The 18,113-nt window shown below is 47.9% G+C and overlaps 1 protein-coding gene, 1 long non-coding RNA gene and 1 pseudogene across 2 annotated transcripts in view; 1 reads left to right on the top strand and 2 right to left on the bottom strand.

Annotated features, from left to right (window-relative positions):
* Positions 1-5,094: 5,094 nt before the first annotated feature.
* On the bottom strand, positions 5,095-11,607 carry LOC149123480 (tubulin alpha-1C chain-like; annotated as a pseudogene).
* A 4,709-nt stretch (positions 11,608-16,316) lies between these two features.
* LOC138844356 (uncharacterized) lies at positions 16,317-17,319 on the bottom strand. Its single transcript, XR_011380077.2, has 2 exons — positions 17,197-17,319; positions 16,317-16,663 (listed from the first exon to the last, which is right to left on the bottom strand). It is a non-coding gene; the product is annotated as an uncharacterized LOC138844356 (long non-coding RNA).
* The window catches only part of NCKAP1L (NCK associated protein 1 like), a 46,509-nt gene continuing 45,712 nt past the window's right edge, over positions 17,317-18,113 (top strand). Inside the window, exon 1 of the mRNA XM_002711038.6 lies at positions 17,317-17,530. Coding sequence (XP_002711084.6) covers positions 17,429-17,530 — 102 coding nt within the window. The 5' untranslated portion in view covers positions 17,317-17,428. The remainder of the gene's footprint in view (positions 17,531-18,113) is intronic.

Consider the following 18,113-nt stretch of genomic DNA (forward strand, 5'->3'; position numbering starts at 1 on the left):
ACAAAAGCCAAGCCTGTCTTTCAGTGGCGATTTTGAAATGAAAATGCACCACACACCTATTCTTTCTATTTTAACTGCTCTGTTCATTCCTTTCTAACCCAGAAGGATCCCTGCTGAGGTTCCTTTCAGACTGCTTTCCCAGCCAGGTTGATTATATTTGAAAAGGAAAAAAACAAAGACCAAGGCATTTACAAAGGGGTCATTCTAGAGGAGAGATTAATATCCTGAACTGAATCTGATCCTTGCTGGTTTTATCTATGTGTATACTAGTGTTTATCTCTAAATTATAGCCTATAGTTTTAGAATTAATAGTTACTAGAAATAAAGTCTCTGGACTAATGACTAAAAGGAAGAATCCTTAAGTGACTGAAAAAAAAACCTTTGTCAGAAAATGAGTTTTCTCAGTTATTACTTTTTAAAATTTATTTTATTTATTTGAAAGTGTTACACAGAGACAGAGAGACAGAGAGAGGTCTTCCATCCACTGGTTTGCTCCCCAAATGGCCACAATAGCCAGAGCTGGGCCAGGCCAAAGCCAGGAGCTTTCTCTGGGTCTCCCATGTGGGCATAGGGGCCCAAGGACTTGGGTCATTCTCCCCTGCTTTCCTAGGCACATTAACAGGGAGCTGGATTGGAAGAGCAGCAGCCAGGACTTGAACCAGTGCCATATGGGATGGCGATGCTATAGGCTGGTTTTCTCAGTTCTAAGGGTTGAAGGGATTCTAGTAGTCCTTGAGCCTTTTTTTTTTTTTTATAAAGATTTATTTATTTATTTGAAAGAGTTACACACAGAGAGAGAAGGAGAGGCAGAGAGAGAGAGAGAGAGAGAGAGGCCTTTCATCTGCTTGTTCACTCCCCAGATGGCCACAATGGCTGGAGCTGGGCCGATCCAAAGCTAGGAGCTACGAGCCTTTTCTGGGTCTCCCATGCGGGTGCAGGGGCCCAAGCACTTGGGCTGTCTTCTGCTGCTTTCCCAGGCCATAGCAGAGAGCTGGATGGGATGTGGAGTAGCCGGGCCTCGAACTGGTGCCCATATGGGATGCCAGCACTATAGGTGTTAGCCTTACCCACAATGTGGGACCCAGGCCGTTTTTTTTTTTTTTAAGAAACTTTGTGTTTCAGAAAGTCAAATAAAACTTAAATTTTTACCCATCACAAGACTAAAGTATTTTTTGTTTGAATTTTATCAGCTCCTTGTTTGCTCATCTAATTCTGATATCTGATTGGTACTTAAGTATATAGTTAAAATAGCAAAACTATTTAATAGATCTGGTTGCAAAAGTCTTTCAACATGAGGAGTCTATAGAGAAATGTAGAAGGTGTTCTTGTTGATGAGGATAAATTGGAAAATATTGATTTAAAGGTGGGTGAAAAGTATGTTGGTTACAATTAGGCAGTGGATCACGGAGAAGTAGTGGAAACCAATGAAAATGAGTTTATGTTTAAAAGAGTTTTGGAGGTCTTTGCTGTGGCGCAGTGAGTAAAGCCGCTACCTACAGTGCTGGCATTCCATATGAGCGCCAGTTCAAGTCCTGGCTGCTACACTTCCCATCAAGCTGCCTGCTAACACATGGGAAAGCAGAAGATGGCCCAAGTGCTTGGGCCCTGCACCCACATGGGAGACCAGGAAAAAGCTCCTGGCTTCAGCCTGGCCCAGCCCTGGCTGTTGCAGGCATTTGGGGAATGAACTAGCAGATGGAAGCTTTCCTGTTTGTGTCTCTGCATTTTGGGGGTGAGGGGTGCTGAGAGAGAGAGACAGAGAGAGAGAGAGAGAATCTTCTACAAGATAAACACTTTTTTTAAATAAAAATTTATTTTTGTTTATTTGAAAGAGTTCCAGAGAGAGAGAGGGGGTTAGAGAGAGAGATACCCTCCATTGCTGGTCTACTCCCCAGATGGCTACAATAACCAGGGCTGTGTGAGGTGAAAACCAGGAGCCTGGTCTCTGGAGTGTCTTCTGGGTCTCCCATGTGGGTGGCCAGTCCCAAGCACTTGGGCTAACTTCTGCTGTTTTCCTAGGCCATTAACAGGGAGATGGATCAAAAGTGGAGTGGCTGAGTTTTGAACTGGCACCCATATGAGGTGTGTGTATTGCAGACAGCAGCTTAACCTACTATGTAACAATGCTGGCCCCACTCCAAGGTTTTCTAAAGGTTGATTTATTCTTTTTTTAAAAGATTTATTTATTTATTTGAAAGTCAGAATTACACAGAGAGGGAAGAAGAGGCAGAGAGAGAGAGAGAGAGGTCTTCCATCTGCTGGTTCACTCCCCAGATCGCCGCAATGGCAGGAGTTGCGCAGATCCGAAGCCAGGATTCAGGAGCTTCTTCTGGGACTCCTAAGTGGGTGTAGGGGCCCAAGCACTTGGGCCATCTTCTACTGCTTTCTCAGGCCACAGCAGAGAGCTGGATTGGAAGTGGAGCAGCCGGCACTCGAACTGGCGCCCATATGGGTTGCTGGCACTGCAGGTGGTGGCTTTACCCGCTATGCCACAGCGCCGGCCCTGTCATTTTCTCTCTTAAGACTAGAATGGCCAATGTAGTTTGTGTGGTTGTACCAATGACAGTTATTGATAGCACCCCGCTTTCGTGCTGAAATGTATCCTGGTTTGTAGGAAGAATTATGCTGTCACCCTAAGACTGCAAGGCCTATTAGGGGAAGAGTCTGTTTGCCTCAGGATAACAAAGAAAGAAGTCTGGTGATTCGGGGCTATTTTTCTTAGACATCTGATTATGTCGGGCCAGTTTTTCATTAGTTTGCTTTATAGTCTGGTGCTAATATACCGACGTGTAATTTCAAAAATTACAGCCTACGAGGACTTGGTTCTGGCCTGTCATAAGTTGTGTCTTGGTTCAGCTTGAGCACCAAGCATGTAAATGTCTGTTATATGCACAGCACCAGATGAGTTGTGTCGCAGACGGAAGCCACACATGGTTCTGAATTCCCGCACAGAGGTTGGTGGGATGCTTGAGGTTAGAGAAAATCACCTTTATTCAACTGTGATGTTACAAAGGCACTGAAGAAGACAGGGAAGGCTTAAGTGAAAAATAAAAGGATTTTGAATATAAAAAAATTTAAATTTGTACTTTCGAGGTGAGAGTGGGTGGGTGGTGGGTGGGAAGAGAGAGTACTCCATCTTCTGGTTCACTATACAAGTGCCCACAGCAGCCAGGGCTGGGCCGGGAGCTGGCAACTCAGCCCAGACCTCCCCTGTGGGCAGCAGACACCCATCACCTGCTGCCTCCCAGTTGTGCATTAGCAGGAAGCTGAAACAGGGAGTGGAGCCAGGACTCAAACCCAGGTACTCAGATGTGGGATGCAGGCATCCAGTGAATGTCTTAACTGCTGTGCCAAACACTTGCCTCAAAGGGACTTCTAAATTAATTTGGGTATTTATGACATACATACAAATAAATAAACAAAAAATATAATAATTTGGGCCTATATTGTGGTGTAGCGGGTAAAGCCACCTTCTGCAACACTCACATCCCCTAGGGGCGCTGTTTTGTGTCCTGGCCACTTGACTTCCAATCCAGCTCCCTGCTAATGGCCTGGGAAAAGCAATGAAAGATGGACCAAGTGCTTGGGTCCCTATCACCTGTGTGGAAGATTCAGCTGAAACTCCTGCTTCCTGGCTTTGGTCTGGCCCAGGCCTAGCTGTTGTGGACATCCTGGGAGTGAACCAGTAGATAGAAGATCTCTGTCTCTCCCTCTCTTTCTCTGTAACTGACTTGCAAATAAATAAATATTTAAGGAAAAACAAAAAAGCTAGAATAGGGGTATAAATATTTGAAGGGCCAGGTCTCACATTTTAAAATAGATTGACAAAGAATAAGGCATATTTAAGATGGGTGTAAATTCTATAGAGTTAGGAAGGTAAATTTGCAGCCATGTTCCAAACTCAACTAGTCATTAAAAACTATATTCTTTAAGCATGGAAGATTTGTACAGAGAATTGATTGAAGAAGGTTGATCTTATGATCATATAGCAACTGACTTGGGAGACAGTTTTAGGGTAGAGAACCAGATTATGGAATAACATTTAGCCCACAGGCAGACTTTACATAATCCCCCGCTAATAAGGAAAGTAAGCCCTCCAACTGATTAGTATATGAAACAAGGGAGGAATATAAAAACCAAATTGGGGGGGGCAGTGCTGTGGCGTAGTGGGTAAAGCCACTGCCTGCAGTGCCAGCGTCCCATATGGGCACTGGTTCGTGTTCTGGCTGCTCCACTTCCGATCCAGCTCTCTGCTATGGCCTGGGAAAGTAGTAGAAGATGGCCCAAGAACCATTTGCACTCTTGTGCGAGATCCGGAAGAAGCTGCTGGCTCCTGGCTTCAGATCGGCCCAGCTCCAGCCATTGCAGCCATTTGGGGAATGAACCAGCAGATGGAAGACTTCTCTCTCTCTGCCTCTCCTTCTCTGTAACTCTGCCTTTTAATGAAAAATAAATAAATCTTTTAAAAAAAATCCAAATGAGACTTGTCATAGGAAAAATATTATTTTTTAAAGGTTTATTTATTTATTTATTTATTTGAAAGGCAGAGTTATATATAGAGAGAGGGACAGAGAGGGAAAACTTTTCCATCCACTGATTCATTCCCTAAATGGTCACAATGGCCACGGCTGGGCCAGGCCATCCTGGAGGCTGGAACTCCATCCAGGTCTCCCATGTGGGTGTAGGGGCCCAAGTACTTGGGCCGTATTTTGCTGCCTTCCCAGGCACATTGGCAGGGAGCTGGATTGAAAGTGGAGCAGCTGGGACTTGAACCAATGCTCATATGGAGGCCAGCTTTGCAGGTAGCACCTTAACTTGCTGTGCCACAATGCTGGCTCCAGGAGAAATGTTTTTTTTAAATAAATAAAAACATGTTCAGATGCCAAAAGTGGTAAAGGTTGTTGCCTAAAGCTTGACAGGATATCTCCAAAGTTTAAAAAAAAGACTTAAAAATAAGTCTGCAGTCTGCCGGTTCTTTCTTTATTTATTTATGCAAACACCACTTTTACTGACAGGTTAGAGCCACAATGGACAGTTGCACAGGATGGAAATAGACAGTCTCAGACAGCGGAGTGCACAGACGCAGCAGACAGGTTAATCCTCTTCACCCTCCTCCTCTCTCTCTGCTCTGTCTGCTCCGACCTCCTCTTAATCCTTCTCTAGGGCATTCAGCCATGTCCTCTGAGCCTCCAAAAACGCTCCCACCACCCTCCCCTCCCCTCTGAACCAGTGAACAAAGGCACGCTTGGCATCCATCAGGTCTAACCCGTGGTCCAGGTGAGCCCAGGCCTCGGCTATGGCTGTGGTGTTGCTCAGTGTGCACACAACTCACTGGACCCTGGCAAGGTCTCCATCCGGCACCACAGTGGGAGGCTGGTAATTAATGCCGACCTTGAAGCACCAATCCACAAACTGGATGCTGCTTTTAGTCTTGATGGTAGCAGTGGTGACCTTGACATCTTTGGGAACCATGTCACCACGGTAGAACAGGCAGCAAGCCATGTATTTACTGTGGCGAGGGTCACATTTTCCTATCTGACTGGCCGGTTCAAAGCAAGCACTGGTGATCTCTGCTAGAGGAAGCTGTTCATGGTAGGCTTTCTTTCTTTCTTTTAAAAAAGATTTATTTATTTATTTGAAAGGCAGAGTTACAGAGAGGCAGAGGCATAGGCAGATGCAGAGAGAATCTTCCATCTGCTGGCTCACAATGGCTGGCACTGGGCTGATCCGGAGCCAGGAGCCAGGAGCCTCTTCTGGGTCTCCCAAGTGGGTGCAGGGGCCCAAGCACTTGGGCCATCTTCTACTGCTTTCCCAGGTCACAGCAGAGCGCTGGGTCAGAAGTAGAACAGCCGGGACTCGAATCAGTGCCCATATGGGATGCTGGAACTGCAGGCGGCGGCTTTACCTGTTATGCCACAGCACCAGCCGCCATGGAAGTCTTTCTCTGCAGAGATGGTGAGGGCTTATCTGGCCAGAGGAAAGTAGATGTGAGGACAGAGCACCAGGTTGTTCTGGAATTCTGTCAGATCAACATTCAGGGTTCCATCAACTCAGAGGGAAACAGTGATGGAGGACGCAATTTGACCTGTCAACCTATTCAGGTTAGTGTAGATTGGGTACCTGATATCAAAGTTTCTATGACGAATGTCATTGATGGCTTCATTTTCTACCACGAAGGCACAATCAAAATGCTCCAGGGTGGTGTGGGTAGAGTTGTAGGAACCTAACAACTATGCCATAGCTGTGGAAACCTGGGTAGCTAGCTAAATGGAAAATGCCAGTTGGGACTTTTTTGTTTTTAAATGTTTACTTATTTTTATCTGTTTTTTTTTTTTTTTTTTTTTTTTTTTGACAGGCAGAGTGGACAGTGAGAGAGACAGAGACAGAGAGAAAGGTCTTCCTTTTGCCGTTGGTTCACCTTCCAATGGCTGCTGCAGCCGGCGCGCTGTGGCCGGCGCAATGCGCTGATCCGAAGCCAGGAGCCAGGTGCTTCTCCTGGTTTCCCATGGGGTGCAGGGCCCAAGCACTTGGGCCATCCTCCACTGCACTCCCTGGCCACAGCAGAGAGCTGGCCTGGAAGAGGGGCAACCGGGAAAGAATCCGGTGCCCCGACCGGGACTAGAACCCGGTGTGCTGGCGCCGCAGGCGTAGGATTAGCCTAGTGAGCCGCGGCGCCGGCCTATTTTTATCTATTTGACAGAGAGGGAGAGAAGGAGAGAGGTAGAGAGAGTGAAAGACAGGGAGAGAGAGCTCTTCATCTGCTGGTTCACTTCCCAAATGCCTACAAAAGCATTTGGCCAAATGGCTGGGCTGAACCCAGGAGCTAGGAATTCCTGGGTGGTAGGGGCCAGCAATTCCTAGCTTGAGCCATCATCTGCTGCTTCCCAGGATACTTCAGCAGGAAGCTGGATGGGAAAATGGAGCAGCCAGACTGAAATCAGCACTCTGATATAGGATGTGGGTGTCATAAGTGGTGGCTTAACCTGCTGCGCTCAACGCCTGCCCCACGCTTGGACTTGTTGCCACAATCAGCAGAGAGATGTTCCATCAGCAGGGAGGTGAACCCAGAACCAGTTCTCCCACACAGACTGTGCAAACCCAAGAAGCCTGAAAGGCCCATGCGCTGAAGATCTGTAAGCCGGCTTGCTAATTTGGGACCAGACAAGCTCTGTGATCTCCCTGTTGATGTAGTGCCCATGGGCATCGTTGTTGGCAGCATCATCCTTGCCTGTGACGGGCTGCTCCTAGTGCAAACTTCGTCAGTGACCATGAGATCCGGTCTGCAAACACTGCCCTGGGCATGAGCTTGCCAGTGCCGGTGTCACTGAAGGAGCTGTCAGAGGAGTCATTTCCTCCCCTAGTGGTCTTACCACTGGGCTAGATGCTGGGTTCTAGGAAGTAGAGCTCCCAGCTGGTAGTCTGGACACTGGTCCGGCCAATATGGATGCAGATGCACACACACAGGTTGGAGTCTTGAAGGGATCTGGGGCACTGGTGGAGGCAAGGGGACGGTGACAAGGATCTCCTGCTTATAGACTAATGTGGAGTTCAGGGGAGGAATTGTCTCCCACCTCCATAGTCGACAACTTCTCCATCAGTTTTTTTCCATCCTGTGGGGAGAAAGAAAAGACTGAGGTGCTGGTGTTTTGAGGGTGAGTGTTTTTATGGAACAGGTAAGCTTGAATTGTGTTAGTAGCATTTCAGAACCTGGACAGCCTTTTCTGCAATGTCTGATTTAAGGCCATCAGGTCTTTCCCTCAATTCTTTTGTGGGTGGAGGAAAGACTTAGAATAGAAGCTATGATTTATTTAAGAAAAAAATTTATTCTTGTATTTATTTGAAAGGCAGATTGAATGAGAGAGAGACAGATAGCTTCCATCACTCTCTCACTCCCTAAATGTCTGCAACAGCTGGGGCTGGGCCAGACTGAAGCCAGGAGCCAGGAACTTAACCTAGGTTTCCACTTGGGTGGCAGATTTGCAAGTGTTTGAGCCATCATCTGCTGCTTCCCAGGGTGCTCATTGGCAGGAAAGTGAAATTGGGAGTGGAGCTGGAACTCAAACCCAGGCAATCTGATATGGGATGTAGACATCACAGATGGTGTCTTTTTTTTTTTTTAAGATGTATTTATTTAGGGGTCGGCACTGTGCTGTGATGGGTAAAGCCTCCACTTGCAGTGCTGGCATCCCATGTGGGTGCCGGTTCGAGTCCTGGCTGCTCCACTTCAGATCCAGCGCTCCACCATGATCTGGAAAAGCAATGGAAGATGGCCCAAGTTCTTGGGTTCCTGCACCCACATGGGAGACCTGGAAGAAGCTCCTGGCTCCTGGCTTTGGATTGGCACAGCTCCAGCCATTGCAGCCATTTGGGGAGTGAACCAGTGAATGTAAGACCTCTCTCTCTCTCTCTCTCTCTCTCTCTTCGCCACTGCATCTCTGTAACTCTGCCTTTCAAATAAATCTTTAAAAAAGATTTATTTATTTATTTGAAAGTCAATATATACAGAGAGAGGGAGAGACAGAGAGAGAAAGAGAAACAGAATCTTCCATCTGTTGGTTTACTCCACAGATGGCTGCAATGGCCAGGGTCGGGTCTGGTTGAATCCAGGAATCAGGAGGTCCTTCTGAGTCTCTAACATGTGTGGTAGGGACCTAAGCAGTTGGGCCATCTTCTGTTGCTCTCCTAGGTACATTAGCAGGAAGCTGGATTGGAAGTGGAACAGCCGGAGCTTGAACCGGCACTCCAATATGAAGCACTGGCATCAAAAGCAGTGGCTTAACCCACTGTGCCACAATGGCAGCCCCTGGAATTGAACTTGGAAAATCTTACAAAGAATCAAGGACACATGTTTTTGATGGAATATAGTCCCAAACAGAGCCATTGCGAAGGAAGAGGAAAATTCAGAGCCCACCAACACACATCTTTTAGGTTCCTAATTAGAGCACAGGCGTGTATCATTCGCCATGTTTATGACCTAATGGCCACCTCTCAGTAAGAGTCTAACTTTAAAGGTTTTCTGCTTTCTATTCTGACAATGGAAAGATGATGTTGCCTTTCACAAGTGTTTTTGGAGTAAGATTCTTAGGAACAAGTGAGGGAGAAAGTTATCTAGGAAGAAAAAAAGGAGAAAGAAGTTCCCCAAGCACTAGGCATTTCCATACGGTTGCCAGAAAACTCGCTGGCAACAGAGATTTGAGTCCCTTCCAGGGCTGCTGTGGGAGGCGGCTGCTCTGCCGGGGGCTGCCCGCTCACTTCCATGCGGTTCGGTTGCCCGTGTGACTAGTTCCACCGAGGGAGTAAGAAAGAAAGCATCCTCTTCCAGGTGGAGGTGCTTCGAAGGCAGCTGAGCCTTCTCCATTCTCCCGCTGTGGCTGCTCTGGAAGCCAAATGTGGGAGGTGACAGTTACAGAATGAAAAGAGCCCGTGTCCTCAAATGACCATCACCCACTGGGGTTCATGTAAGAAAACTTCTGTTGTGATAAGCTGTGATATGGACACAATTTGCAGTTCAGCTTTATGTCTTTATTTGAAAGGGAGGGAGGGAGAGAGAGAGAGAGAGAGAGAGAGAGGAACTTTGACCCTCTGGTTCACTCCCCAAATGCCTGCAACAGCCAGAGCTGGGAGCCAGGAACTCCATCCAGGTCTTGCATGTGGGTGGCAGGGACCTAAGTACCTGGGCCACGATCTGCATCCTAGGGACCTGGATCAGGAGCAGAGGTGGCACTTGCTCCAAGGCGTTCTGACACGGCATGTGGGTATCCCAAGCAGTGGCTTACCCCACTCTGCCACAGTGCCTGCCTCCCAGGTTGGAGATTACTGTTACAGGGCTCGCTGCCTAACACACGTCTTCAGTAACAGTCAACGTTGTCAGGTTGATTGTGAGGCAGCCTTTTCATTTATTTAATTTTATTAAAAAAAAGATTTATTTATTTGAAAGGCAGAGTTACAGACACAGAAAGAGGTATTCCATCTACTGGTTCACTCCCCAAATGGCTGCAATGGCAACTGGGCAGATTCAAAGTCAGAAGCCCGGAACTTCTTCTGGGTCTCCCATGTGGGCGTAGAGACCCAAGCACCTGGGCAATCCTCCACTGCTTCCCCAGGCCACCAGCAGAGAGCTGGATTGGAAGTGCAGCAGCCGGGACTTGAACCAGCAAGACAGCCTTTTATAGACCGAGGGAGATGTGTTTAAGAAGTAAATTCCCTGGAGCTGGTGCTGTGGCGTAGCGGGTAAAGCCGTCACCTGCAGCGCTGGCATCCCATATGGGTGCCGGTTCGAGTCTTGGCTGCTCCACTTAAATCCAGCTCTCTGTTATGGCCTGGGAAAGCAGTAGACGATGGCCCAAGCCCTTGGGCCTCACCCCCACATGGGAGACCTGGAGGAAGCTCCTGGCTCCTGGCTTCAGATTGGCCCAGCTCCGGCCGTTGCGGCCAATTGGGGAGTGAACCAGTGGATGGAAGACCTCTCTCTCTCTGTCTCTCCTTTTCTCTCTGTAACTCTGCCTTTCAAAGAAATAAATAAATCTTCAAAAAAAAAAAAAAAAAAAGAACAAAAAGAAGTAAATTCTCTTAAGGCTGGGGCAGGTAGTTGAATCTACATCTAATGGAAAGCTAGTGAGGTCTCTGGTATAACACGTTGCATCTTAGATAGAAGATTTCTGTTAATATAAATCCCAACCTTTCAGGTCACAAATTTCAGTTTAAATTGGTAACATTTTCTATGGCTAGGAAAGTGACCAGATAAATGAATTTAGATTTTAGTGACAATGTTTTTAAAATAACTTTTTAAAAGGCAGAGTTGGAGAGAGAGAGAGAGGGAGAGAGAGAGAAATATATTCCATCCACTGGTTCACTCCTCAGATGGCTGCAATGGCCAGAGGTGGGCCAGGCCAAAGCTAAGAGCCTGGAATTCCATCCAGATCTCCCATGTGGGTGGCAGGGCCCGAGTGCTTGGGCCATCTTCCACTGCTTTCCCAGGTGCATTATCAGGGAGTTGGATTGAAAGTGGAGCAGCCTGGACTTGAACTAGTGCTCATACGGGATGCTGACATTGCAGGTGGTAACTGGTAACTGCGCCCAGTCCTCCCTCCCTCCCTCCCTTTCTCTCTCTCTCTCTCTCTCTCTCTCTCTCTTTCTTAGATTTATTTCATTTGAAAGACAGTTTCAGAGAGAGGGAGACCCATATAACCTATATGGGAGACCTGGGTGAAGCTCCTGGCTTCTGCCTGGCTCAACCCTGGCCATTGCAGCCACCTTGGGAGTGAATGGCGGTTGGAAGACTCCCCTCTCCCTCTGTCTATTCCTCTGTCTCTGTAACACTGCCTTTCGAATAAATAAAATAAATATTAAAAAAAAAAAAAGAGTCTTGGGCTGGTGCTGTGGCATAGGGGGTAAATCCACCGTCTGCAGTGTCGGCATCCCATATGGACCTGGTTGCACCACTTCTGATCCAGCTCTCCACCATGACCTGGGAAAGTAGCAGAGGATCTGGGTCCCTGCACCTGTGTGGGAGACCCAGAAGAAGCTACTGGCTCCTGGCTTTGGATTGGCTCAGCTCTGGCTATTGCAGCCATTTGGGGAGTGAACCTGTGGATGGAAGACCTTTCTCTCTCTCTCTCTCTCGCCCTCGCCCTCCCTCTCCCTTCCTCTCCCTCTCCCTCTCTGTAGCTCTCTGCCTTTCAAATAAATAAATAAATCTTTTAAAAAAATGGAAATCTTACTATCATCTACAGTAGTTCTGTTGACACAGGTTCGTGTTCCCTGAGCCTTTTGATTGGGACCGCATGCCAAGCATTATATTTTGCAATTAGCCCTATTTTTAGCTACCTTTGGATTTTTCTAGAAGGAGAACATTCTTACTAGGTTTTGCCTGTATTCTGCCCTCCAGTCCAGATACCATGTTCCAACATTAAGAACTCCCAGATGCTACCTATGGTTGGAAACTTGTTTTTTAAAAGCAAAAACTTTGTATTCTGGACGTATTTCCTCCCTCTAGTGATTTACAGTGCTTAGCAGGAAAACTTCCCTTCCTGGCAGACGCCGGTGGGTGCTGTGAACTGCCGGCTGTGGCTTGGGTCAGAAGGACATGGTTTTGGGGCTGGCACTGTGGTGCAGTGGAGGGGTTAAAGCCCCAACTTGCAGTACCAGCATCCCGTGTGGGCACCGGTTCGAGTTCCGGCTACTCCTCTTCTGATCCAGCTCTCTGCTGTGGCCTGGGAAAGCAGTAGAGGATGGCCCAAGTCCTTGGGCCCTTACACCCTTATGGGAGACCCGGGAGAAGCTCCTGGCTTTGGATTGGCTCAGCTCCGGCCGTTGCGGTCATTTGGGGAGTGAACCAGCGGAATGGAGGACCTCTCTCTCTCTCTCTGCCTCTCTCCCTCTCTCCCTCTCTCTGTAACTCTGTCTTTTAAATAAAAATAAAATGAATCTTTTTTTTTTAAAGGATGTATTTCTAAGGCTTCTGGCTCCATAATGACTAAATGACAGGACCTGTGAGTTGACAAAGAAAGGACTGACATTTAAGATCAGGCAGTCTTGATGTAGGCCAATTTTCTATTTTTGAAATAAAAGTGCTGTGAAAGATATAGGTATCTCAGGTCTTACCTGTGAACGTTTTGAGTAACCAAAGGTATAGCCTAGCCACTTAGATAATACGGGAAATCCACTGCTTCCACGTCTTGGAAGAGCAGTAATTAACATTTTTAAAAAGAGATTTATTTATTCATTTCAAAATCAGAGTCAGAAAGAGGGAGAGATGGAGATCTTCCATCGAGCCAGGAGCCAGGAGTTTCCTCCAGGTCTCCCACATGGGTGCAGGGGCCCGGGCACTTGGGCCGTCTTCTACTGCTTTCCCAGGCCTATTAGCAGAGAGCGGGATCTGAAGTAGAGCAGCCGGGGCTCAAACCAGCACCCATACGGGATGCCAGCATCACAGGCATTGGCTTTACTTGCTATGCCACAACACTGGCTCCAACATATTTAGTTGTATAGGTTGTTTTAAATGGCTCCAAAATAGAGTGTTGAACAGATAGGAATTTTCAGAAAACCCACAGTCCTGGGTAGATGAAGTTCAACACTGTCAGTTCGAGGGCTGGAGAGAGCAAGGCTGGGGTGGCAGGTTCATTTACTGTTCAGCATGGCTCTCCCATCTCATCCCTTCTCCAACTCAAGCTAAATTAAACTCTTTGCAAGGGAAGGTTACTAACTGTCAGCTAGGTCAGCATAGACACGCAGAGGGAGAGGGAATCAGAAGAATGAAGAGTATGGTGTTGAAGTTCAGGCTGCTTTGTAATCATTTGAGGACGCTGGTCTGAAATCTCTGAAGTCGAAGACTCTAGGAGTGAGCTAAGAAGAACCATCTCAAATCTGCTGCGTCTTTCCTGCCAGTAGGAGGCCTACTTTCCCCACTGGCTACCTGTCTTTAGCTACTCCAGCGGATACTTGTTGCAAGGACTTCCAAGTTTCCAAGCAGTAGCTACAGCTGGGATTTCTGAAAAGTAGGGCTGTGTGGTTTGCTGGGGCCATGGCGGGGAGAGGAGATCAGGGAAGAGTGGCATAAGCAGTAGGGATAGAAAAATGTCCCAGGATGGCCCATTTCAGTTCTGCTTTGCTCCATGCCTGGGGCATAGACAAAGGGCACAGAATCAGACTGTTAAATGTCAGCTTTTCCTGCGGGCATTTTGGTGAATAAATCCAGGGATTTAGACTTCGGTAGGTTTCAGGAACACAGCCAGGATGGTGCTTTAAAGTGTTCACTGCATATTAATGATTACATTAGAGCCATGAACGCTTATTATCAAGTGAATCAGAAAATAAAGGCTGAGGTGTACAGTTATCTTCAGATTCTTCAAGGTAATGGGAAAAGAGCTTTCGAACCTAAACTTAGGGGTGAGTACTGTGGTGCAGCAGGTAAAGCCACCATGTGGGATGCACACATCCCATGTTAGAATGCAGGTTCAAGTTCTGCCTGCTCTGCTTCTGATCCAGTTTCCCAATGCATCCTGGGAGGCAGTGGATGATGACCCAAGTGCTTGGGCCTCTGCCACTACGTGGAAGACCCAGATGGAGCTTCTAGGCTTCTGGTTTTGGCCTGGTCCAGCACTGGCTGTTGCAGGCATTTAGGGAGTGAACCAGCAGCAGGAACTACTGGACCAGAATTTTCAAGAATGGAGTCTGGCAGACTGTGGCTTTCTTTCTTTCTTTTTTTTTTTTTTTTTAATTTTTATTTATTTGAAAGACAGAGTTACAGAGACAGGTAGAGACAGAGAAAGGTCTTTCATCCGCTGATTCACTCCTCAGATGGCCGCAATGGCTGGAATTGTGCTGATCCAAAGCCAGGAGCCAGGATCTTTTTCTGAGTCTCTCATGTAGGTGCAGGGGCCCAAGGACTTGGGCCATCTTCTACTGCTTTCCCAGGCCATAGCAGAGAGCTAGTTTGGAAGAGGAGCAGCTGGGACTCAAACCGGAGCCATAGGGGATGCTGGTGCTTCAGGCCAGGGCTTTAACCCACTGCGCCACAGTGCTGGCCCCAGACTGTGGCTTTCCAACACTCCTGCATTGTGACACAGTGGCTAAAGCCTCCACTTGCAACACCTGCTCTGCTTCTGATCCAGCTTCCTGCTGATGCTCCTGGGAAGGCAGCAGATGATGGCCAAGGTGCTTGGGAACTTGGCACCCACGTGGAAGATCTCTGTGTGTTTCTCTCTGCCTTTCAAATAAACATGAAAATAATAATGAAAAAATTCATCTCCTTTAAAAAAGTTTATGGAAGAATGGGATTAACAGATAAGTTTATTTTGGTCCAAAAATTTTTTATTTATTTTCATTTTATTTGAAAGGCACAGAGAAAGACAGGCAGAGAGTTTCTGCGTTTTGGTTTCTTCCCCAAATGCCTGCAACAACTAGAGCTGGGCCAGGCCAAACTGGAAGCCCGAACTGGATTCGAGTCTCCTGTGTGGATGGCAGCCTTCATCTGCTGTCTCCTGGGATGCACATTAGCCTTCTGGAAGCTGGATTGGAAGCAGAGAAGCTGGGACTTGGACCTGATGTGCTGATATGGGATGCAGGCATCCTGAGTGGCATCTGTGCCACACAGCTGCCCTCCAAAATATTTGAAATCTGTGCATAGTGTTTTTGTAACATATATTTTCTTTTTTAAAAATAAACTTTCTTTTAATTTTATTTATCTAGGAATTTTTTATTTATTTATTTTTAATTTTTATTTATTTTTTTGCCAGGCAGAGTTAGACAGTGAGAGAGACAGAGAGAGAGTTACAGACAGTGAGAGAGAGAGACAGAGAGAAAGGTCTTCCTTCTATTGGTTCACCCCCCAAATGGCCGCCACGGCCAGTGCTGCGCCAATCCAAAGCCAAGAGCCAGGTGCTTCCTCCTGGTCTCCCATGCAGGTGCAGGGCCCAAGCACTTGGACCATCCTCCACTGCACTCCCGGGCCACAGCAGAGAGCTGGACTGGAAGAGGGGCAACCGGGACAGAATCTGGTGCCCCAACCGGGACTAGAACCCGGGGTGCCAGCGCCACAGGCGGAGGATTAGCCAAGTGAGCCACGGTGCCGGCCATATTTATTTATTTTTAAAGATGTTATTATTTATTTATTTAAGAGATAGAGTTTCAGACAGAGAGAGGGAGACACACAGAGAGAGGTCTTCCATCCGTTGGTTCACTCTCCAAATGGTACCAATGGCTGGAGCTGAGCTGAGCCAAAGCCAGGAGCTTCTTCCAGGACTCCCACGTGGGTGCAGGGGCCCAAGCACTTGGGCCATCTTCCACTGATTTTCCAGACCAAGAGCAGAGAGCTGGATAGCAAGAGAAGCAGCCGGGACTCGAACCAGTGCCCATATGGGATGCTGGCATTGAGGGCGGAGGCTTAGCCTACTATGCCACAGTGCTGCCCTATATACTTTTTTTTTTTAAAAGAGTTATTCCTTTATTTGAAAGGCAGAGTTAGAGAGGGAGGGAGGGGGAGGGAGAGAGAGAGAGAGAGAGAGAGAGAGAGAGAGAGAGAGAGAATCTTCCATCTGCTGATTCACTCCTCAGATGGCCACAATGGCCCTGCTGGGAAAGGCTGAAGCCAGGAGCCTGGAACTCCATCCAGGGATTCCACCTGGATGGCAGAGGTACAAACACTTGGGCACCTTCTTCTGCTTTCCCAGGTGCATTAGCAGGAACTGGATTAGAAGTGGAGCAGTTGGAACTCTTACTGGCACCTATTTGGGATGCTGGCCTTGCAGCAGGTGGCTTACCCACTGAGCCATGATACCCCCCTCAGTTTAGTCTTAATAATTCAACAAAAACACCTATTTGTTTTTTAAAAAAGTGATTTATTTATTTACTTGGAAGGTGGACTTACAGAAAGAGAGAGGTAGAGACAGAGAGAGAGGTCTTCCATCTGCTGGTTCACTCCCCAGATGGCTGCAATGGCTGGAGCTGCGTCGATCTGAAGCCAGGAGCCAGGAGCTTCTTCTGGGTCTCCCATGTAGGTGCAGGGGCCCAAGCACTTAGGCCATCTTCTGCTACTTTCCTTAGGACATTAGCAGGGAGCTTGATTGGAGCCATTAGCCATTAGCAGGGAGCTGAAATTGGAGCAGCCTGGACATGAACAGGCGCCCACATGGGATGCTGGCGTTGCAGGTGGAGGCTTTACCCACTATGCCACAATGCCGGCCCCAGAAAGAAATTAAAAAAAAGATTTAATTATCTATTTATTTGAAAGGCAGAGTGAGAGAGGGAGAGAGAGAGAGAGAGAGAGAGAGAGGGAGAATCTTCCATCTGCAAGTTTATTCTCCAAGAGGCTGAAAAGACCAGGGCTGGGCCAGTCTGAAGCTAAGAGTCTGGAACTCCATCCCGGTCTCCCATGTGCGTAGCAGGAACCTAATCACTTGAACCATCACTGGTGCCTCTCAGGGTCTTTTTAAGCAGGAAGCTATAGTGAGGAGCTGGAGCTGGGAATCGAACCCAGGTACTCCTGCACCTTAATGTCTACAATAAACGTCTGCCCCAGATGTCCTCGATGGGAGCAGAAAAGAAAGTCAAGAGGTGGAGGGGGAGGTAGGTAGTTTTCGGTGTGGCACTTCTACAGGACACTTGTGGTGGAACAAGGCCAAAATGGTTGGCGCCGCATCGTGAAGAGCCTCAAAAGCCCGTCCCTCTCCTCTGCCTCCCACGACTTCCCAGCCTTACCCGAAGTGCCGCACAGCAGGAAAGAGGAAGTCGCCCCTGCTGAGTGTGCAGGAGGAAGCACAAGAGGCCTCTGAGTGCCGGGGGAGCCGTGATGACGCCTTTCACCCATGAGCCAATAGTAGAGGGAACCGGAAGAGCTGCACCGACTAGGCGGGGTGCCTCCGCCCAGGCTGGAGGTGTTTGGAGACATCAGGCATTGCTGTCCCGATGCTGCTGTCTCTCAGTGGCCACCATGTCTTTGACCTCCACCTATCAGCACAAGTTAGCAGAGAAGCTCAGCATCCTGAACGATCGGGGCCAGGGGGTTCTGATCCGAATGTACAACATCAGGAAGGTGAGCACGGGCGATGACACTCCAGATTGTCTCAGCAGTAGTGGGGCGGGAACCCTGGCCTGCAGGTGCAGCAGGCCGACTCCCTCCTCTTCACTCTGCTTTGGCCTCCGGACCCTCCGGTCCCACAAGCCAGCCAGTAGGAGGAGGCTTCTTCACAGCATTTCCCCTTTCTAAATTTGATTCCCACCTCCGCTGGGGATGGGGGGATGGGGAGGGTGGGGCGGTGGTCCCCACTCATGAGTGAGCTGGATAAGGCTCTGGGATCTAGGATTCTGGGTCTTCTTGTTTATTGCTGAGACCTGAAGCTGGGTTTATAGCATACATTTTTCCATGGACTGACTTCTCTAAAACGAAAGCCATAGACGTTAGTTAGATTCAAGGGGTAGGTACCTTCCGGGGCGCTTAGTCTGGGGCAATTCATGCTGTGTGTATGTGTGTGTGTGTGTGTGTATGTGTAGGATAGAACTGGAACTGGGAGAAGCTGGTGGCTAGAGGTGGGCCAGGGACTGAGTCAGTCTAGGAAATAGATAAAGTCAGGGGTATTTTCTGGAGAGTTCTTAAAGAGAAAATAGGGGCTTAAGGA

The sequence above is a fragment of the Oryctolagus cuniculus genome, chromosome 11, assembly GCF_051225735.1.
Source record: "Oryctolagus cuniculus isolate XC-2025 breed Fujian yellow rabbit chromosome 11, ASM5122573v1, whole genome shotgun sequence".
In the NCBI taxonomy this organism is placed as follows: domain Eukaryota; kingdom Metazoa; phylum Chordata; class Mammalia; order Lagomorpha; family Leporidae; genus Oryctolagus; species Oryctolagus cuniculus.